The sequence below is a fragment of the Chaetodon auriga genome, chromosome 8 (genome assembly GCF_051107435.1).
Source record: "Chaetodon auriga isolate fChaAug3 chromosome 8, fChaAug3.hap1, whole genome shotgun sequence".
NCBI classification, from domain to species: Eukaryota; Metazoa; Chordata; class Actinopteri; order Chaetodontiformes; family Chaetodontidae; genus Chaetodon; species Chaetodon auriga.
In genome coordinates this window covers 15,905,361-15,926,840 of record NC_135081.1, presented here as the reverse complement: position 1 = coordinate 15,926,840, position 21,480 = coordinate 15,905,361, and the positions used below count along the sequence as shown (strand labels likewise).

General features: G+C 42.5%; 2 protein-coding genes across 2 annotated transcripts; both read left to right on the top strand.

The window, feature by feature from the left end:
• Positions 1-3,013: 3,013 nt before the first annotated feature.
• Positions 3,014-11,877, top strand: tmem67 (transmembrane protein 67). Its single transcript, XM_076738302.1, has 28 exons — positions 3,014-3,224; positions 3,845-3,927; positions 4,065-4,155; positions 4,320-4,419; positions 5,661-5,724; positions 5,842-5,913; positions 6,002-6,064; positions 6,342-6,496; positions 6,618-6,726; positions 6,883-6,969; positions 7,211-7,276; positions 7,363-7,516; positions 7,593-7,713; positions 8,257-8,362; positions 8,596-8,652; positions 8,783-8,881; positions 8,978-9,076; positions 9,366-9,452; positions 9,569-9,668; positions 9,767-9,906; positions 9,995-10,135; positions 10,278-10,358; positions 10,451-10,567; positions 10,679-10,795; positions 10,906-11,013; positions 11,184-11,286; positions 11,371-11,513; positions 11,596-11,877. The coding sequence occupies exons 1-28, from the start codon at positions 3,020-3,022 to the stop codon at positions 11,674-11,676; spliced, it is 2,949 nt and encodes a 982-aa protein (XP_076594417.1). The 5' UTR covers positions 3,014-3,019; the 3' UTR covers positions 11,677-11,877.
• An 866-nt stretch (positions 11,878-12,743) lies between these two features.
• pdp1 (pyruvate dehydrogenase phosphatase catalytic subunit 1) lies at positions 12,744-20,441 on the top strand. Its single transcript, XM_076737752.1, has 9 exons — positions 12,744-12,836; positions 14,420-14,681; positions 14,766-14,933; positions 15,804-16,015; positions 16,318-16,399; positions 17,579-17,673; positions 17,766-17,934; positions 18,017-18,235; positions 18,506-20,441. Exons 2-9 carry the CDS (start codon positions 14,433-14,435, stop codon positions 18,884-18,886), a joined length of 1,575 nt encoding a protein of 524 aa, XP_076593867.1. The 5' UTR covers positions 12,744-12,836; positions 14,420-14,432; the 3' UTR covers positions 18,887-20,441.
• The last annotated feature ends 1,039 nt before the right edge of the window (positions 20,442-21,480 follow it).

Genomic DNA, 21,480 nt, shown 5'->3' with positions numbered 1-21,480 from the left:
CCTGGCATGGCATCACCGTTTTCTCTTTTATTGGACTGGAGACCTTGTAGGGCAGTACAAATCCCAAGAAGAAAGGCAGTACTGGGATCAAGGGCATTTGAATCTTGTACATTTGAAGCACTGGGATAAAGGGGCTGAGGAAGATTCGCTGAGGTGGGATCAAGTGTCGACGCAGTAGTAGGCAGTAGATTTGAAGTACTGGGAGTATGAGGCTCCGCATTCAAAGGTGGTAGGTTTGCATCTGGAGATGGCTGAGGTCTCTTGACAGTGTTATGTGTCGGCAAGGTGTTCTTTGTCTTTAACAATGACTTTAATTTGTGCTCCAGCTCCTCCATGCTGCTTGTGTGCAGAGTCACCTCAGACCCTTTGAGGAAATTGCCAGAGTACCGCATGGCAAGCTGTGCATCTCTCATGGTGGCGAATGCAATGAAAGCCTCCCTGAGACTTCCTCCCACTATGTACACTCCACCATCAGGTATGTGAAGGCATTTAAAGAAAGTCCGTATATCTTCAGTACCTGCCCTCACATCAAGGCCTTGCAATCGCAGGATTATGGTCATTTTTCATACCAGGTCAGGAGGTGTCTGAAAATTAACACAAAAATTGTGAAAATGCAACTACAACAGTTTTTTTTTGTTTGTTTGTTTTTTTGGTCAAGCTAATGCCTGTTGAGTAGCACAAGACATTCAGCCAAAAAACACGTGCGTCAGACGGGAACAGTGACAGGAAACGACAAAATGTAGAAAAACGTGTTTTCTGCCTTCATGAAACGCACACAGATACTTACAGACACAGCTGGGTACAATGAATAATTGTTCACAGGTGGTTTTTATGAGCACTGTCGATGCTGTTGTCCTGCCTCAAGTTAGCTGTGATTAACATTCTTTCACTCCTCCTCCCCGCTCAGCTCCAGAGTGCGCTTTTTTCCCTCCCTTTGCGTTCATTGTCCCTGAAATGTGTCAAGGCGCATTACCGCCACCTACTGGATTGGAGTGCGCGCTACATTTAAGACTGCACATCAACAACATATCAGAAACTCCTTTGATTATCAGTTTGATTATCTGGATGAGAGTAGAGTTACACGGCACATCTAATGCTGATTCCTCTATAATGAGCACTGAAAAAGACTACAGTTTAATGATCCCACATGCATAATCTATTGTCTCCTATCTGTGACAACAATGTTATCTTTTGTTTTTATTTATTGAGTTTGTTTGTTCACTGTGCTGTTTGAATAAAAATCATCACACCCTATCACTTTCCAGTTCCAGCATCACAACCTTCAGATCGGACAAAAAACATTTCCTGCAAAAAAGGGAAAGAAATCTTCCACCAGGGACCAAAATCTTCAAAAACGCACCATGAAAAGGCAAAATTCTTCAGCCATCAAGCGCTAGACCCATTAGGCAAAGACAGACCGCAATCTTCAGCCTGACAAGGACAACAGTAAAATGACCCCAAACATTTAGCCTAGCAATCAACAGTGAGCTAATGTTACCCCCACTCAGCCCCATGAATTTCTTTTCTCCTCAGATCTTCTTTCCTCTTGCCCCCCTGTAACTTTTCACAATTCACACACATTAACAGAAAAAGTCAAACTGGCTTTGTAAGGTTTGTAATATACATCTTCTAATCCCTCTATCCCTTTAAAATTATTTTTACTTATATTCAACACTTCAGTAATTTCCCTCTGGACAAAACAAGTTCTATCTCATCATATCTAAATGTTTATATTTGAAAATCTTACTTACTCAGTCTTATTATATGTGTCTCTCCCTTGAGGACTATGCAAGATATGACCTTACTTTCTCACCAGGAAATGAGTACGACACAGCTGCAAAGCAGATACATTTCCTGTGAAAAGTCCCTCATGGCTCATCCACACTGTAGAGAATTACTTAAGCAACTTAAGAGAAGTTAAAAGGTAACAAGCTGTTGTTTTGTTACACATCTTTCTACAGTCATTTTGGTGTAAAATGTTTCAAAAAGGTTATTTGCAAACCTCAACAAAGACTATACATTCTGTTCAACTAAGATGATCTGTATTGTTTTGTAAGCATATGCAAATATGCTTTTTTCCTTTGCAACAGAAAGAGAAGTAGTTTATCAAACATTTACCACACTGTATATCTACCTTCCTCCTGCTCAAGCTTGCAAATGTCTTGCCAATAGTCGAGAGAACTGGAAATCATTTCTTTATATTGCCCTCCCACTGCTGCTTCACCTGCAAGTCCACAGATGTCAGTATAGACACATTAGTTTCGAATTTGTTTCGACAACAGGCCTTCATGGCACTTCTAGCCGTACCACCACCACTACCAGTCATTTATGATACTGTGCATCTTCTTAGTCTTGACGGCATGGCAGAGAGAGAGATATGTTCTGTGTACAGGCAGGATTGGTGATAAATTGGAGCCACACAACAATGGATAAGGTGCACTCTAATGGCATTGGTGATGCTATAGGCAGATAGTATCTAATGGTGTTGTTATGCTGCTGCCCATCTACATAAAAGAGTTCCTGGTGTCCTCCAAAGCTTTGACATAATAAGTCATTATTCAGAGCTACTAAGTCAAAGTCAGAATTATGAGTTAAGTTTTGACATACAAAGATAACAATTTGACTTAATGTCCCAGATGCTGGATTTATTGTGATTATATATTTTTTGCTCATTCCTTACATAACACAGAAATGAGCTTCCACTGTGTCCTCCACTGTGAGCAGCCTTTCTAATTCTGAGCATAAGAAATCACTAATTATAGTGATAAAGATCTAGGCAATATTTAATTGTAAATATGACTATTGACAATTGAATCTAAAGGTTCACATATCTAAATTCACATTTCCCATGCTTTACATTTCTAATTATTTGGATATTTACAATGAAATTCCAATTAAATAGACTGACGTTTACCCCACTGTTGTTTTTTTGTTTTTTGCGTCACCCACAAAAAAAGTTGCAACGTCATCACGCAGGAAGAATAGGATTGTGGGTAAAAGAGGAGGATAGTTGTTTACCATGGCGACAGGGACGCTACCGTTTGCTGTTCATAGATACAAAGTGCCTCTCACATTATTTCTTGTAATATGCGTAGATCTACTCAATTGCCAGCAGTTTATCGTGCCATTTACGGCTCCTTCAGATTGCAGTGTGGAAGAATTTTTCGATATCTCGAGTCTCTCGTGTGTGAGGTGCGGTCCAAATCAGCGACGGAGCACAACAGGTTGGTTACAAGCACATAACATCCCGAGAACTGATTTACTGACGCTACCCTACCAACAAAAAAAAGGAGGCCAGCCCCGCACGACGCACGTAAACCACAATGAACTGGCTAACGGTTAGCTAACATTAGGTGCGCGTGGCTAAGATACTTGCAAAGTAAGTAGAGAACGTTGCTAGCTAACGTGGGAACCGATACAGGGGGAAATCCACCCTAAACCAGAATGCACAGTGTGCTGTTTGTTCTCAGTGGCCACATTATATGATCGAGTTGAAGTTCATATGTTTAGGACAAAAACTACTGACTACTGGTCATTATCTGCTTATCATCTTTTGTCCAGCAGATTTTCCCATTACTATCTAAGCCAAAGAAAAGCAGCGAGTTCTCTTCATTGAGAAGCTGAACTACGGCCATTTGTGCATGCCTCACATTCACATCCAGCTTATCCATATCCAGTGCATGAAATACGCGCTAACCCATACCCATCGTCATGGGTAATTTTCTGTCTTGCAGCTTGCAGTAACATGCAGCTGAGATTTGTTAATTAACTAATATCTCAGAACTCAACACTGTGAATACCCTCTGTTCCCACTAACTTTGCACTGGTTTCTCTCTTTTTGCAGGACTGAGCTGCATTTGCAAAACTGGATACCAAACTCTCACAACCAGTACCATTACTTGTCAGAAATGTCCCCCTGACAAGCCTGTATGTGCAATTTCTCGTCATTGTCTCTATTTGCTGTTCATCTCACATTACACTGTAGATAATGCATCTCGTACTCAATACACAATTTCTATTACCATTTGTAATGAAGCCCTTGTGACCAGTTTCTTTCTTTCCAGGCAGTAACTAAAGATGGATTTGGGTGTATTCGTTGTCCGGGCAGTCCTACTGATGAGGGGAAGTGCCAGTGCCCACCAGGCAATGTTCTGGGTGAGTTGTCGGGAGTCGGGACTATTTATGAATTGCAATTGTTTGCATTTAGAAGTCTTTAATGTTGAACGTGTTTGCTGCACATTTAATAAAATTAGGCAATATAATGAATAATTACATATTTTATGTATAGATGGCTGAATATGGGTTGTTTTTTTTTCCAGTGGAGAGAGATGTCAGTGGAAACCTTTTGGATGAAGCCAGGTGTGAAACGTGTAATGGAAATGCCCCTGCTTTGTCTATACCAAACAGCAGTGGAGACAGGTAGGTTCTATGCAACAGAAATACTGATATATCCAACTGTTCATACACATTCACACTCAAAAGATTTACCAAGACATCTGAGTTATACCTCTTTGAAATGATATAATCATGACACATCTACTGTCACTTGGGAGCACAGCACAAACATGCATGTAGAGCTTGATGTAGACATTTACTAGGCATGAAGGGTGTAATACCAGATGCTATTGTCATGAAATTCTCTGTAATAGAGATGAATTTACATACATACAGTCTCATACATTACAGAACATCATCCATCACCCTCAGAGAATGACAACTGACCTTTAATTAATACACAGTTGCTCTTTGTTCCCCCCATAGCCCCTATCTATCTTTCTCAACCTTTATCCGGACAGAACTTGGCTCACCTCTGATACAGTTAACACCTGCTGGGAACAGGAGTTTGGTGTCACATGAAACAAAGAGTACAAAGTGTTATAATGTGCCCTGAGCCAAAATACAGCGTAACATGAGAATAACAAGAATATAAAGTTCTCGTAAGAATATATTTCTATTTACATTATATACATTTCTATTTCACTTTCTAGTTGCATTATGTAAATTGTAGCATCCAGTGGTTTTAGAGCTTAAACTCAGGATATCTCAGCTTCTACTGCTCCAACTTTGACCTGTCTTCCCCCAATTTTATGAAACTCTGTACTAAATCACTGGACTCTTTTACGGGGTTATTTGAGTTCAGTGTTGATGATAACGTGTCTTCTACTAATGATACCAATCTTCAAAAATCCAAACCATCAGTAACTGTGTAAAAGACTCTCTAAGAAAACTGAGCAATCCCCTCGAGGGTGTTATTAATTCAAGTGTTATATATGTTATCTCATAGATAAGGACCCCTGCACAGCAAACACACAGTTCAAAGTTAAATCAGTGGAAAATTCTCTTATAAGATATGGATTAAAGGTCAAAAGTTGTCAAGAGAATACAAGAGATTTACCTTTAACAGAAAGTCGTTATGGCTCCATCTCTCTTGCGCCTCTCATCGTGTTGAGCACTGATTTGTATTTGTTCCACATCTCATGTCCACAGTATGTCTTCCCTGCCTCTCATAAACACCCTAGCCCAGTACAGACTGTATGAGGTATTTTCCCATTTTGTTTGTTCTGCCTCTCTCTTAGCACCACTGGTATGGTGCTGACTTGATTCCAGGATTTCTTTTACAGTGTGTAAGGGCTAGAACAGTCTCCAAAATTGTCTTACAGGTGTGAGAGATGTCAGACCACCATCATTAACGCCTCCTGTGTGTGTAACCCTCCTAATATCCTGGTGAGTTCTGCTCACCCTCTACCCTCATACCTTCTTCCACACACATCATTACCACAACATTCAGTAACGGACCCATAGAATATCTGTATCATCAGTGGTTGCTGTGTGATTTTACAGGCAGGAGGATTATGTTTCCCTCCAGACAACCTCTCCACCAATGTGAATCCCAGTGTCAACTATGCTCAGCTGGTGAGTCTCCCCTCTCACTTGCTCACTTTATTTTTGTTAAATTCAATATACATTCTGATCTGTGTTTTCTCTTCCAATCCCCTCACAGAAATTCAGTGTCCAGTCTGCCTGGTTCGTCAAAAACCTGTACCCCTCATCAGCAGCCTGCCTCGTAATTCTATTCTTTTTAACCTAATATTGCAGGAAGACACAGACATCCGATATTAGCCATCAAAATTTTAATCGTGGTTGATGCCAAAATGCATCTAGTAAATATGTACGTTATGTAAGTGTGCATGAAGTGTTGTCTTTGTGTTGAATCAACTTTTAAAACATGTGTAATGGGCCGTGCACTGACATTGTAGCTCATAACGACCGTTGTGCCATAGTATTAGTAACATTTTCTGTGTGTTTCAGCTGCTGTGCATAAACAAGTTGTGTTGTTACAGGTCTACTCCAACCTGACCGCGTGCCAGGCTCTCGGCAACATGTGTGTGATGAACATGCACTCCTTCAGCAGCGTGTCCACCGATGCCTGTGGTCTCTTTAACACCATCTTCAGATCGAGAGCTGCTTTCAGCTCAACTCAAGACATCTCCTATTGGTAATCAACTCTGTCATGGCATATGTGTATATATTGTGCTGTCTTTGCAGATTTCATTCCCCTATACTGTAATTTCGTTTCACCCAGAGTGGTCAGTAAGCACTTTGGTTACTCTCTCCAGGAGACTTAATCTGCCATGGCTTTACTATGGGGACGAACCAGGACTGGCCAGTCGAGTGCTTCAGACCGACCCTGTTCCCACCGGGTTCCATTTCAGGGGAATAAACAAGGTATGTGATGGACTTTGATCATCTTCAAGTTATCATGATAAAACAACAGCACAGGAAGAACTCTAAAGGAAAAGAGAAGCACCATAAAAACACTACTCAACCTGAAATGAGACAAAAACTGTTCTTTTTATTTGACATTTTGTGTTTATCTGACAGAATACTGACATCAAGCTGCTTGCTGCTGTCTATAACGTCAGAGGAGAGTTCCTCAGATGGGAACAAGTAGGAGGACGTAATCTTCAGGTAAGAATTCAAATGATAAAAAGGGATATATAGATATATAGTCTGAATACGCAAGATAATTGTAAGTAATGAAATGTATGTAGATAGATAGTATGTTCACCACTCTTTTGCATGTTAACAACACAAATGTATCTGTTGTTACTATTGACTGAATACAGTGATTTTTCATGTGATTCATACAAGGTATAAACATACAGGAGGCTGTTAAATACCCCTCAACATATGTCTTCTTCTGTATTAGCTTTGTCCAGAAACAGCCACCAAGCAGGCAGCAGCCTTCAGCTTTGGAACCGCTTACCAACAAAGTGTGAGTGATATTTGTTTCGTTAAGCTCAGAGACTCTCTTGTTATTCCCAGTTGTATTTTAAACTGTGCGTGTGTGTTTGTGTGTAGTGTGACCTCTCTGTAGCAGAGCTGTTGGCTACCCATCCCGAGCCTTTGTTCTATGATGTGTTTATGGATCTTGGTGGAGGAGAGAACAGAAAACTTCTCCCCCTGCCTTCACTGGTCCATAACCAGCAATACAATGGACGGTTCATCAACCAAGGTGAGATTTTATTTTTCAGAGTGTGTATGTCTGTGTGTGCACGCGCATTGCTTGACTATGCTTTGTCTTTGTACAGAGGGCATGAAGAACTGGTACTTGTCTCGACGTATGTTTCTTGTCGACACGCTGAGTGGAAGGGAGAAGAGCATGAGTGCCCTGCCTAAAGTCATCCGTGTTGCCAGCAGTGTCAAAATAAGGTGGGCTCCCAATATGTGCACCACCATTTAAAAAAAAGAGAAAGTAGCTGCTGCGGTGGAAATCTGCATAGTAAAGAACAGTGACAAGGATCTCTCTTCCTGCAAGTTTATTGAAGCATTTGCAAATGGGCTCAAAGCATACAGAGATCAATGCTCTCCAGAGCAAAGAGCAACTTCTTTTTACCACAGTCTGCAGTTATAGAACAAGAGAACATTGTAAAGGGGAGTATGTTGTATCCTCTCAAGCTAAGTCACTGATGGTCTTACCTGGTCCAGGAGCCGTGCCGAGTTTTGACCAGCTTTGGGTCCAAACAGTCACAGTCACAGTAGATTCCTATTCTCTGCTTTCACAAACGTCCTCTCTTAATATCTCTTGTACTCCCAGACATCCTCTCCAGGTGCTTTTTCTTCCATTATTTAAGTAACACACAGTTATCATAAGGTCAGGTGACATAAAGCTTCACAATCTGCATGGTTATAGTTAACATTTCCATTACACTGCTGTGTGAAATGGTGATGTTTTTGATTAAACATGTTTTGCAGGTTCCAGCTGGTTCCACGAACCCGGGAAGGACAGGTATTTCCCCCTCTAATGACTGTGACCTACAGAGATGTTCCCATCACGGATATCAATAAACAAACTGTGTCTGTGAGTAGGCCACACATAAATACACACACACACAAACACAATTATTTCTTGTAGACTTAACATAACCAGTTGCCTTCAGCTCATGTTTCATCGCAAAAAGTTGAACAAGGATTTGTCTTCTCAGCAGGTTTTCTGCTGAAGAGAAAAACTTAAATGAGTCACTGTCTATTTATCTCAAAAACAAGCTCATGGGTGTCTTACTGTATGCATTGCACTCATTTATCTGTTTCTAGACAATGTTTGCTGTGGAGTATGAGATGGATCAGAATGAGGCTCGCGTAAAGACAGATGTGAGTAGAAGTGAACGACATGTCTCTTGTTAAATGGTCTAAAATGAGACCAGGAGACATTCTTGTGTCTGCTTTTCAGTGTTTATGTGATGCAGGATCAGCTGTAGCTCTGATATTTTTGTGTGTGCAGACTGCTCTGGGTGTGATGGGCGGTGTAGCTGTGCTCTACTCTCTGCTGAAGACAGTCAGCTGGAAGAGGAGGATCGCCTCTCCGCTCATTGATGTGGAGGTATTGCATCTTTAACATGTCAGAATTTTAGCCACTTCGGTGCATGTTGGCGTGAAGCTTGGAAGTAATGTTAGTCCCTCTTATCTTCTGCTCCAGACTATGCTGAAGTTTTTGTTGTTTTATGCCGGAGATCTGGCCAATGTTTTCTTCGCCGTCACTGTAGGAACTGGACTTTACTGGCTCATCTTGTACAAGGTTAGTCTAATTCCTTTGGGATTTTCTTTTTTTGTTTGTTTATTTTCATACTTTTGTACCAGTTCCTCCTTTCTCCAGCCTTTTCCTTCAAGTCACATTGCCTTTAATTCCTTTGCAAACACAACAAGTGTTTTTCCTGTCTTTGCATGGACTTTTTCTTTTCCTCTCTGCACGCAAGTTTCTTTCCTCCTTTACTTTTTTCCCCTGAAAGGTTCTTTTTGAATGCATAGATTTCGGTCAATTGTTATTGGCTTTTTTCTGGCACTAATATGTGACTGTGCCCGTTTAGGCCCAGCGGTTTGTGTCGGTGCTGTTACCACTACCTTCTCAGGAGGAGCAGTTTGTGACGTACATCAGTTGTGCCTTCGCTCTCAAGGTTAGACACCTGAACAGATGTAACAATGAGTATTGTTGCAGTGTTGTTTTGAAAGGTGGGTGGTTTGCTCCTATTACAAATAGTGAAGAGGTATTGTTTTGTGTATTTGTGTCCAGGCTGTCCAGTTTCTCCACAAGCTGATCCTTCAGGTGTCAGTTGATGTGTTCTTTATTGATTGGGAGAGGCCACGAAGCAAAGCAAGCAGGACTGTGCAAGGTACACACATATGTACTCTGAGCTTATATTTTGCAGTCCTCATAAGAAGTAATCATCCATCTGTTTGATTACATTCACTATATTTGCTGTCGTTTCAGCTACTGGCAAGCCAAAACGTGACCCCTCTCCAGTCAGCATCTGGAGGACCTGCTTTGTGGCCAACGAATGGAACGAGATCCAGACAATCCGCAAGATCAACCCCACTTTTCAGATCATGGCTGTGCTCTTCTTTCTTGAAGTACATCTCACACCTACACATACACTTGCTTGCAACTTTTGTTATGTCCCTTTTCCTGATTTCTGATATATCACCCTGTATTGTTCAGGTGCTGGATTTCTCTAACCTGGCACTGAGGGACCCCTGGCCAACTTTAAAGCGCCCCTCACAGGCATACACTCCTTCATACAGCCTGATGCTGCGCTACGGTCTGGCTGCCACACTGTGGCTCTGCATCGGACTTCTGCAGGTAAAATTGCCACCATTCATTCTTATTTTCGCCTTCCCTCACTTCCTTTGGATCTCTCTTCTCTTCCCGTCTTAAGAAATGTGGGAAATATGCAGTATGAGTGTGGAGAGCTCTTTTAAAAGATGATTATTTATCCCCACAGGTCATCTACTTCACTGTGTTTCATGAACACTTTGTGGAGGACAAAATCCGTCAGTTTGTTGATCTCTGCTCTGTCAGTAATGTAGGTAAAAATGCCCATATTATATTTTAAACACTGTATCTGTCTGGGATGTTTTATGTACTGTAGTGTATTTTTTCTTTGTTTCTATATAGATTTCTGTGCTGGTGTTATCTCACCGTTGTTTTGGCTACTACATCCACGGCCGCTCAGTACACGGACATGCAGACACAAACATGGAGGAAATGGACCACAATCTGAAGAGAGAGAGTGTATGTACTCCAACAGACTACATGTTGTGTTAGTGGTTGTAGTATTTTTATGACATTACTGATTTCACATAACATCCCTCTTTCTCCCTCTCTGTCTTTTTCTATCTCAAGGAGTCCCTGTGTAGTCCAAGAGGTCTACTTCCCAACACAGATATCCAGACCTTTCAGGTGTCTCTCACCAGCTGTCTGCGAGTGCAGTACGAAAGGATACGGGAGTCGCTCAGCGGGGTGAATGCTCTCTCTCTGTTGTGTTTGTAACTGACCTTTACAATATCAAACCAGGAGAAAAATGATTCCCCAATTTCAATTTAAACGGTTGTTTGTCTCCATTGCTCCAGAGGAGAGGGCACTCGCGCCTGATAGATGCAAGCTCAGCTAACCAGTTTGAGCAGAAAATCAGAGCCTACCACACCATGAACCAATTCCTGGGATCCATTATAGACCACGTTAGTACAAATGCACTTAAATGAAGTCACACAAGCACACTGAACCCAGCAGAGTTTGATTTGACCTGCCTGTATATCCATTTATAGGTTAGATTGTAAAGTATTTGAGGTGGTTTCATTGACCTGACATATTTTGTACAGATGAACTTGTTCTGACTTGCGTTATCTAGGCCCACCCTGACATGGACTATATTGTGAAGGACAAGCTGATGTTTGAGAGGGTCATAGGGATGGAGTTCCTTGAACCCAGTGAAAAAAGCATCTTTTACAATGGTAATGACCCAGATATTCTGTACATTTCTGTTTGTTAATATACATGTATGTGTATATAATGTCTGTTTGCGTTTGTCACTGCAGATGAGGCCCACTCCTTCAGTGATGTGCTGTTTTATGGAAACGAGGCCACACTGCTGATCTTTGACACTTTGTTCTTCTGTGTCGTTGACCTCGGATCTCAGAATTTTGTGCTTGCAGCTGTGCTTACATACGTACAGCAAATGGTGAGTATTTGGTGCGTATACAGTATGTTGCCTTCACTGGGCTAAAAAGAGCATGTATTGAAAACCATCTTGCTCATTACAGATATTTCGCATGATCCGTAACACTCTCGGGCGGAAGAACCTTGTCAACAAGACTCTGGTGGATGAGAGATTTCTGATATGAAATTCCCTGCTGAGTAATCAGTAGCGTCAGTGTTGTTTAGTGACATTTCTCTCAAATATGTTTACGCTTTGCAGCTCTTTTTTGTACCTTTCTTTACATATAGAGTATTTTCACTGCTGTGTCATGATGTAAATATCGTAACTTTTTGTAAAGATTTTAATGTTTTCTATTGATTAAAATATTTTGGTATGTGTTTTGACAGATTTGTTGTGAGGTCATTTTCATAAAACACGGTGGCTTCTCCAACTGTATATGATAATCATGGAATTCATGTGATGTCATGAAGAAAAATCTATGAACAAAAAATTTGATGACAACCATCAGAGACTTTGCTATTATAACAATACACCTATCCCTTTAACATCTGTGGGCCAGTGTGGACACTGAATAAGACTGTTTTATTTCAGCACTGGATTTTTATCTGATTTTTGCTTTTTTTAATTTTTTATGTTTTATTGATTATCCAAAGCAGGCATTCCTGTCTGGTTATTTTATGCAGTAACAATTACTCACCTGCTTTTCTTATACCAGGATATATATTGATATTGTGACATAGAGTGTCAGTTCAGTTCAGCTTGAAACAGACAGACAAGCTTTGACTTTTCAGTGGGAGCACACAAAGAAAGCCAGCTTCTGTCTCTGTTTTTACATCTGAAAAGCACCAGAATGTTAAAAGCATAAATTTTCTCCCTTTTGCTCTGCCATCATGGCTATTTGTGGTTTCTGTAATAAATGTACACCTAATGTATACAGTGTACTTCACTGTATAGTTGGCTTGTTTGCCCAGCTAGTCATTATTTTAAAAATGTCGCTTGTGCCTTCAGGTCAATGTAAATCCCATTTTTAATTGATTCAAATATTAAGCTATTTTCAAAGCCATCTTGCCCTTCAACGGAAATACAATAATATATTAATACGTCTAAATGACGTGCCTTTAAATGTTGTCACAGTATTACTGCCGCATTAACGTTAAGCTCCATCTTTCAAAGATCACCTCTGACTTTAAAAGGCCCTTTTCGGTTTGCATGACGTCATGCCGTCTGTCAGAGCTCAGCCAATCAGTGTTCACTTTGTCGTTCGGCGCTCCAGAATGATACCGGACCAGAGGGGTTGGTGTTCAGCCATGAACTTCTGTAACTTCGTCGCATCCCGCGGTTAAGGTAAGGCTGAGTTTTGCTCAGCTTTCACACTTTCCGACAGTCACATCTGGAGGGTTTTCAGCTGGTGCCGTCATGTCTTATGTGAGCAGACATTATCCAGTTTGACCGTAGTTGATGGGTGTAACCAGACGCCGCAAGCTACCATTAGCATGATTGGCTGCTCTCTGCCTGGTTGACTGACGCACGTCGTGCCCACCGTAGAGCTAACATTACCTGTTAATGTCACATTGTGGCACCGTTTGGTGCCTTTACTCTGCCCTGAGATCGGTGCTCTGTGTCGCAGGTCCGGCTAACCGCTCTGAGGTTAGCTTACGGATGTGAAGGCTCGCTTTGCAGCTAGCTAAGAGAGAGCAGCTTGTGATGTCAACAGTAATGGCAACTTTCTCTCAGAGCTGGGATGGGCCCTCTGTGGTCAGTCTGACTCATCCATAGTTTTGAGTTTGGGAGGATGTTTGGCTTCACAGATTACTCCCACACAGCGGGGTCTGTCTTGCAGGACATTTTAACTAAAAGGTTGTTTTTATCCGAGCTGTCATAACCTGAGCTGCTGCATCTTCTCCAGAACCAGACTGACTGAGGGACACTTCACTCTGAGGAGCCGCACTTTGTTACTTAAAAGAATGAGGACAGGTTACATGGAGACACGCAGTCAGGATCTAGTTCACTAGGTCATGACCGGACAGAATATTTCTCTAGATGTAAATGTCAGGGCTGACATTCTTGCTCAGGCTATTTTCAGCATGGCGTGTAGCCCCGCAGAGCTGCAACTGAAGCCAAACACCATTGCATGCTCTGGTTCTGCTATCTGTTACCTTGAGACCTCGGGACAAAACAGTCAGCTGTCCTGAAACTAGCAAAAGTCAGCCACTGTTCTAGCAATAGGCTCTTCAACATCCCTTCATTGAGGCTACAAGGCATGTCAACACTTGACAAAGTTACTATAATCTCTACGTCTGACATTCCTGCACTGAATGCACACTGAGCCAGATGTTCTAGCAGAATGTGCATGCAAGAGAAAGAGATAAATCAGTGGGATTTTGTGAGATGCATTCAGTGTCCTTTCACAAATGCACTCAGTAGCCAGTTTATGAGGTGCATCTTGCTAAAACTCATGCAGACAAAAGATGGGTCAAACAAGGGTCGCAGCATTAATCCTACTGTCATGCCGGCTTTTTCTAGGTAGTCCAGTCCATTAATTCAAACGGGATAGAAACTCCTGTCAATGTAACACTACAGTTCTGCAGCACCACAATGATCGACAGCTCTCTAAAACAATTTCAACAAAAAGCTGAAAAATGAACAACCTTCATGAAGGGAGGCTTGATTGCAGGACAGATGTATGAGACTCAGCTGTTTTAGCTCGGTGTTACCTCATAACCTGCCAGTTGTCACCGTGCTCCCCACCCCTGATCTCCTCCTCTTCATTTCCTTTTCCTCCTCTTGCTCTTTGCTTTCCAGTTAGATGTCCCTGTATCTATTGTATTTCACAACACTGGAATGACATCAAGTTTTGTCTAATGTTAGGCTCAATACCCATCCAGCCTGTATACATCAGTGATTTGCTGTGTGTGATGTGCGTGCAGTGCACCTTCAGCCATGCCTGTGACATCTCAGCTGCTCAGAGGTTTGCCCCGTAAGGTCTTGGCCTCCAGTCTGTTACCATGCCAACAACACCAGTCCCAGCTAGGTCCCATCACTCACCGACCTGCCTCAAGACGGCCCTCTCGTATATGGCAGAGCGACCAGCACTCAAGAAGTTACCAGACAAGCTCAGCGCACCGCAGCTACATCCTCACACCCCCACAGGTCAACTCTATTCTGAAAGCCAACGAGTACAGCTTCAAGGTTTGTAGGGTGCATACAGAAAACACATCTCGCCATCTCTGCGTGTAAGCTTGATCGTATAATTTTTACGTGTTGTGGTTCTAGGTGCCAGAGTTTGATGGGAAAAACGTGTCATCAGTGATGGGTTTTGAGAGCAATCAGTTGCCTGCTAACGCTCCCATAGAAGACCGTCGAAGTGCGGCCACATGCCTGCAGACACGAGGAATGCTGCTGGGTGTGTTTGATGGCCATGCTGGCTGTGCCTGTGCACAGGTAAAGCTGCTGCTTGTCTAGTTATTATAATCAGATCATAGAGAGTTATACTTACAAAGTTAAAACTCACATATTTCAATTTGCGACAAGTTTATTTACATTTCCCTGAGTCATTTGTAAGCTGTGTGTTGTTTACTCATGGCGACGTTGATATTTTATCTATCAGTAATAAGTTTCCAAAATTTAAAGACATGTTCTCCTTCTGTGGAACAAGTATGGCTGAATTACTTCTGTGTTACCACTTGCCATCGTGGAGCGTACAGTAACTAGTGAAACGAACAGCAAACAGAGTTTTGTGTGTTTGATGAGTCGAGGCTGAACAGGTTTGCTCGAGCTGCAGGTGAGAGGTGGAGGGGTTGTTGGCGATAGAGGCGGGGACTGTTTGGATATTTAAAGAGCCGCGCAGGCTAAATGAAGACAAAGGTAAAGAGTTAAATCTAAGCCATTTCAATACAAGAGGGGATTTTTTTTCAAGGAAAAAACCTTTGAAATATGGAATTTTGTTCAACCTTGATTATTTTTTTAGGGATTTAATTAATGTCAGGAGAGGAACTTAAAGGGAAAAGTGATTATTTTCTTATTTAAAAATAATGTAATAAATTGTAACCTAAATCTGAATGTTCATGTGTCAGCCCAACAATGTGCATAACTGAGAATGCACAGTTGCACTGGTTGTGTTATTTACAGTATGAACAGTAGGCCGGTATGTGATATATGTTGTGCAGGGTAATAGAGGACAGTAAGCTTGTAGTTGATACAGGAACATCTTTCATCCAGTGATTCTAAATCTTTATTCTAGCTACACTCTGTTGCATCAACATTGTTTTCTCCTGGGAATTGTTTAAGTTTCCAACTGTCCTCCCCTGCCAGGCGCTGAGTGAGAGGTTGTTTTACTACATAGCGGTGTCTCTGCTGCCCCATGACACACTGTGCGAGCTGGAGGCAGCGGTGGAAGCTGGCAGGGCCCTCAGTCCCATCCTGCAGTGGCACAAACACCCCAACGACTACTTCAGCAGGGAGGCTCAGACTCTCTACTTCAACAGCCTCCGAACCTACTGGCAGGAGTTAATAGATCTCACCAGGTGAGGGCTGGGAAACGCAGCAGAGATGTGTACCGATTACTCAGTCGACAGAGGAGAAAATTGAGCTGTGCAGTCCTGTTTCAGAAGGGTACAAATTGCTGTCCAGTTTCTTGGCTCTTATTAAAATTTAAAACTGGACTTCCTGTGTTTTTCATTTAATCTTCATCTGTACCTTGTAGCAACCCGCCCACACCGATGCTGGTCCGTGTGTTGTTTTGCCAACAGTGCTGTTTTCAGTGTCTGTGCTCAGCCTCTGACTTCCTCTCTATCTGCTTCACATATTGCTCTGTCTCTGTTTTCAGTCCAGGTGAAGTCCCGGACACGCGTGAGGCGTTGCTGAATGCCTTCAAGAGGTTGGACAATGACATTTCCCTGGAGGCCCAGGTGGGAACTGTCTGCTATGTTAATAGTGCATGGTGCTGCTGGTTCTTCTAAACACGTCTTGTGTTAATGTTGAACTCGGATGTTCTGCCTAAAACCTGTAAACACCTGAGTTTCTCTTTAACTTTGTAAATCCTGTAACAGAACTATTTACATCAGTCCATGTTTGCAGATTTGGGTTTCATTCTGGGTTTTACTCAGCAAATTTTCAAAGTGAAAAAGGCCATCGACCACACTGCTGTGGATGAGTAGGCAACCCATCAAAGTCAACTCCCAAAGTCTGAGTATGTTTGATTCATTTTTCTAGACCTTTAGTTCATTTTAAAAGACCGAAGTCAAACCTTTGACTCTGTCATAGTGTTTTCCTTGAATTTCCATTCATATGTTTTCCAGTTGGACCTACTTCCAACACTAGTCAATGTAAATTCCCCCTAAGTTAAGCTGCAGTAGGTAACAATTGAACATACATGATGTAAAACCTCCTGCCTCTCTCTGCTGCCTTGTATCAGTCCTAGTACACCACACACACACACACACACACACACACCCCACTGTTGAATCAGGCTTCCACTTCTACTTTCTCCACCCCTGACGCAGCACTGAGACAAAGTGTGGAGCTACATCTGCTTATGCAAGACTAGGCTTTCATCATCTGAAGGGACAACAAATGCACATGCACATGCACATGCATCTGCATTTGTTGAATAGCTAATAGGAACACCCTCTCTGAAATCATCTGTGATTGGCCAAAGTCAACCTGTGAAAGCCCCGTGACGCCAAAAATAAACCGCCTACCCCAGCTAATCTGCCACTCGACTAACAGCATTCATGGCCCAAGGCTGTGCGCTGTGACATAATGCATCGCACATCTCACATCTCAGGCACGATTTCAAGATGATACTTGCCCAGCATCAGTGTTGTTACCGACTCCCAGTCATCGACGTCTGAATCAAATTGCAAGTCATTAAATTTGTTCTGAGTGCAGGACTTGAGTGCTTTTCTCCCGCGTCAGGATACATATTGAATGTCACCTTTGCCTCGTGGCAGCAGTGCAATAAACTTGAGCATCCAAATTTAAACCTTTATGGATTTAAGAGGAGCTCAGGTGTCGTGGCCTCTCCAAGCAATTTAACCATGCACCAAATCCTGTCTGGAGGCTCACGGTGTTATTTTGCCTTGCAGGTTGGGGATCCGAATGCTTTCCTGCACTACTGGGTCCTGAGAGTAGCCTTTTCTGGGGCAACGGCCTGTGTGGCTCACATCGATGGATCAGACCTGTACGGAGAAAAAGCACATGCGCATGTCTCAGTGTGTCAAATTGGATCTAAAAGAGTCTCAATGTTGCCTCTTCTCCTCGCTGTTCCTAAAGGTTTATAGCCAACGCAGGAGATGCTCGGGCAGTGTTGGGGGTGCAGGAGGAGGACGGTTCATTCAGCGCTCACACGCTCTCTAATGACCACAACGCCCAGAATGATGAGGAGGTGGCTCGGATACGGGGTGAACACCCTCCATCAGAGAGGAAGACGGTGATACGACAGGTACTGCACCTACGAATGTACTCAATGTGATTGTCTTTGCAGTACTTTTTTTGAAAGCTCTTTCTGTCGTCATCTTCATCAGGACCGATTACTTGGCCTCCTCATGCCGTTCCGTGCATTTGGGGACGTGAAGTTCAAGTGGAGCATTGAACTGCAGAAGCGTGTGTTAGAGTCTGGACCCGATCAGCTCCATGAAAACGAGCACACAAAGTTTATCCCTCCAAACTACCACACACCCCCGTACCTGACCGCCGAGCCTGAGATCACGTACCACAAACTGCGGCCGCAGGACCGTTTCATGGTGAGAGAGGAGGCACAGGTTCAGCACTCACAGTCCTCTCCATGTCTGTTGTTAAGATGCAAAGTGATGCATCACAGGGAGATTGTTATAGGTTGCAGAGAAGGAATTTTTTATAATCTGTCTCCAGTGGCAGTATTTCTCAGATTGGATATGATTGTTTCATAATCAACCTCATTTACTGATCTCACTGTAGGCATGACCGCTTCAGTGACTGTGAGTGACTTTGCTTGTCTGCTGTTTCAGTCGTCTGCTTTCTGTATGTCCCTGCAGGTGATTGGCTCTGACGGCCTCTGGGAGACCCTCCACAGACAAGAAGTGGTTCGTATTGTGGGGGAGTATTTAACAGGGGTGCACCAACGCCAGCCCCTCAAAGTCGGAGGGTACAGGGTCACCCTGGGACAGATGCAGGGGCTGCTGGAGGAGAGAAAGGCTCGCGTGTCTTCAGCTTTCGAGGACCAGAACTCGGCAACCCACCTGATGCGCCACGCGGTGGGAAACAACGAGTTTGGCACAGTCGACCACGAGAGACTGTCGAAGATGCTGTCGCTCCCCGAGGAGCTAGCTCGCATGTACCGCGATGACATCACCATCATCATCTCTCAGTTCAACCCTCATGTGATTGGAGCACAGAGACAGGAGGGGCAGTCCTGAGCCATACAGAAGCCATTCACTGGTGTTATTGTGAGGAGTGTACACACACTCATACACACACACACACACACACACACACACACAAACACCAGTGTAACTGAGTACTGTAGATATGCACAAGCACACTCTGTGGACAAACAGGCCATATTAAGAAAATATCTGTCCAGCAGTCTGAACAAAATGTTTTAACTGTATTTATGTTAAGAATTTGTATGTTTGTATGCAGCACGAGAGAAGATCTCAGTTAAAAACTGGATGGTCCCTCATACAACATGACACTCGTTACGCAGCTGTTTCATACACACTTCTCTGCATGGCTGGTGAGACACTGTTACAAACTGATTTTTGTGCCAAGAGATTCAACCTCTTTGTGTGCTGAGAGGGTCAGCGCAGTTGAAATGATAGAAATTCCAAAGAGGGTGAAGTTGGGACTTCGTACAAGTGAAGAGGCCTTCATTGACGCAGCACTGACTCAACTTGCTTCTCTGGTATGGACATTATAACGCCGCGCTCTCTTTCTCCGCTGTCTGGTTTCGTTATTCACGTCTTCTGCATCTGTGAGGCTGATGTTACGCCACAGGACTGTTGCACCTGTGGGTTTTTACTCCTTTGCATGTGTCACTGTATGAGATATCCTCAGTGCTGTCCAAACACATTTTGTTCTGCATTCATACTGCAGTCTGTGAGTATTTGGATGATGATGTGTGCTCCAGCATCCGGTGCTGACTTTACTTTAAAGTGTTTACATCCATATTGGGTGAACACAGAGCATCGGATGTGGAAGTAAATACTCTAAAATTGAAGTTGGCACTTTAACCTCATTGTGCCGTGGTTCCCATCCCGTGTGAGGGCTCACAGATTATATTATAGATCATATATTTCCTCTGACTTTTCGAGTACTTTCACCTCCAGGCCTCTAAAAAATATCCCTCAAATGAAACAATTTGAAAAATCAACATTTCTTCATTTTCAAGGGTCACAAGCCAAAAATTGTTGGGAGCGCAAATATTTACAGACTGCACAGCCGAACACGTCATGAACTCTTGGAAGACTTGTACTGTGCACCACTACAGGTAAACCAATATATACCTGTTTTTTCTGTGACACTATGACTTTATTATTGTGATACTTCTTCGGTGGAAGAAGTAATAATGTCGTCAGTGAAACTCTAAGCAAACACATTGACTCCACCGCAGTCGAGACATAGAAATGAGAGTCTGCTGTTCTTTTTTTAAGCTCTGTGGGGTTTAAAGGGACGTGTGTTAGAAGCCTTATGTGTGTTTGTTTTTCCTGACCGGTCATTAGCAGTGTGGGTTACAGCATGTTACAGTTTGTTGATGGCAGACACTCTTCCTGATACCCTCCAGTTAAACATTATTTACACGATCACAGCTGTGTGTTCTAAATTTTAAACAAGCTTGTTTGAACATTACAGATTATTTATTCATCTTTGGCAGTATGTTACACATCTTAATCTGCAGTTGGATGTATAAATTGTAACTTATGCAGGTTTAGTTTTGTATATGGGACGGTGTAATAAAACACTAAATACATACCACTTGATGCTGTGTTTTGGTTGACTCGGGCTGAACAGCGGTGAACACGCTGTCACACACCTGAATGCAGCACGATGTCCCGCTAACATACAACCACCTGGTCAGTCAGTGTGTCTCAGGTTTCAAGCGTGACAGTCACTGCAACCTCGGACAAGTACTGCAGTAAATGTGATGGGCATTTCTCACTAGTTTCTGACATGTTATAAACCCAGTAAGTGATGGATTGATATTTGTAACAGCCCTAAATAAAGTGGTTAAATGTGAGCTCCACCTCAACCAACAACAGTTTAATAATCAATAACAATCTAATGGTATATAAAAGTAGAACACTCACAGGGGATACTTTTCTGCATCAAGCTCTGTTACTTTTGACACTTTAAGCACATTTTCCTGGTAAGATTTACATACTTTTACCCCAGCAACATTCTCAATGCAGGACTTTCATTTGTAATGTATTTGCCTTGTGTGGGGCAAAGAGTCACAGTAAGTCACCAACACAGATGTTTGGTCAGTTCAGCGCCACTAGATGATGCTGCAGTATCAGACAGGCCAAAGTGTCAAACAGAGGAGGCTAAAATATACCTTATATAAGATGAAAATATACCTTACATATTACACTTTGTGTAATAATTAGATAGAAACAGACTCACTCTGCTGGAGATGATGAGCTTACATGGTTCCAGATAACAAGACCTTGTGTGATCGGGGCCTGAATATTGCATCCTGTAAACAGTATTGTGAAGGAAAATTCAAAGATTGGTTTGTGTTATTAAATGCTGATGTAAGATGTTGATAATATGCTGCTTTTATTTGCAAATATACTTTTATTTAACATTAAGATAAACATTTCCTGGAGGGATATTGAAGTCTGTAATTGGGGCGACTATTGGTTAATGTTGTAACAAAGGGGGTCACAGAGAGAAGAAGCTGGTTTGACTCTAAGCCTCCACCTCTTTTTAATCATCGTCACACTGACATACTGTAAGCGCCGGGTGTATTTGGTTTGTAGGTGACATTCAGTCAGTTTACGGGAAAGAA

Bases quoted from the DNA above. Each gene is read 5' to 3' on its own strand.
- tmem67 (XM_076738302.1), top strand. From the start codon at position 3,020: ATGGCGACAGGGACGCTACCGTTTGCTGTTCATAGATACAAAGTGCCT. The intron at 5,725-5,841 runs GTGAGTTCTGCT...GTGATTTTACAG, and splicing joins GTAACCCTCCTAATATCCTG to GCAGGAGGATTATGTTTCCC. The intron at 11,514-11,595 runs GTGAGTATTTGG...TGCTCATTACAG, and splicing joins TTACATACGTACAGCAAATG to ATATTTCGCATGATCCGTAA.
- pdp1 (XM_076737752.1), top strand. From the start codon at position 14,433: ATGCCTGTGACATCTCAGCTGCTCAGAGGTTTGCCCCGTAAGGTCTTG. The intron at 14,682-14,765 runs GTTTGTAGGGTG...TTGTGGTTCTAG, and splicing joins CCAACGAGTACAGCTTCAAG to GTGCCAGAGTTTGATGGGAA. The intron at 17,674-17,765 runs GTACGGAGAAAA...CTGTTCCTAAAG, and splicing joins CACATCGATGGATCAGACCT to GTTTATAGCCAACGCAGGAG.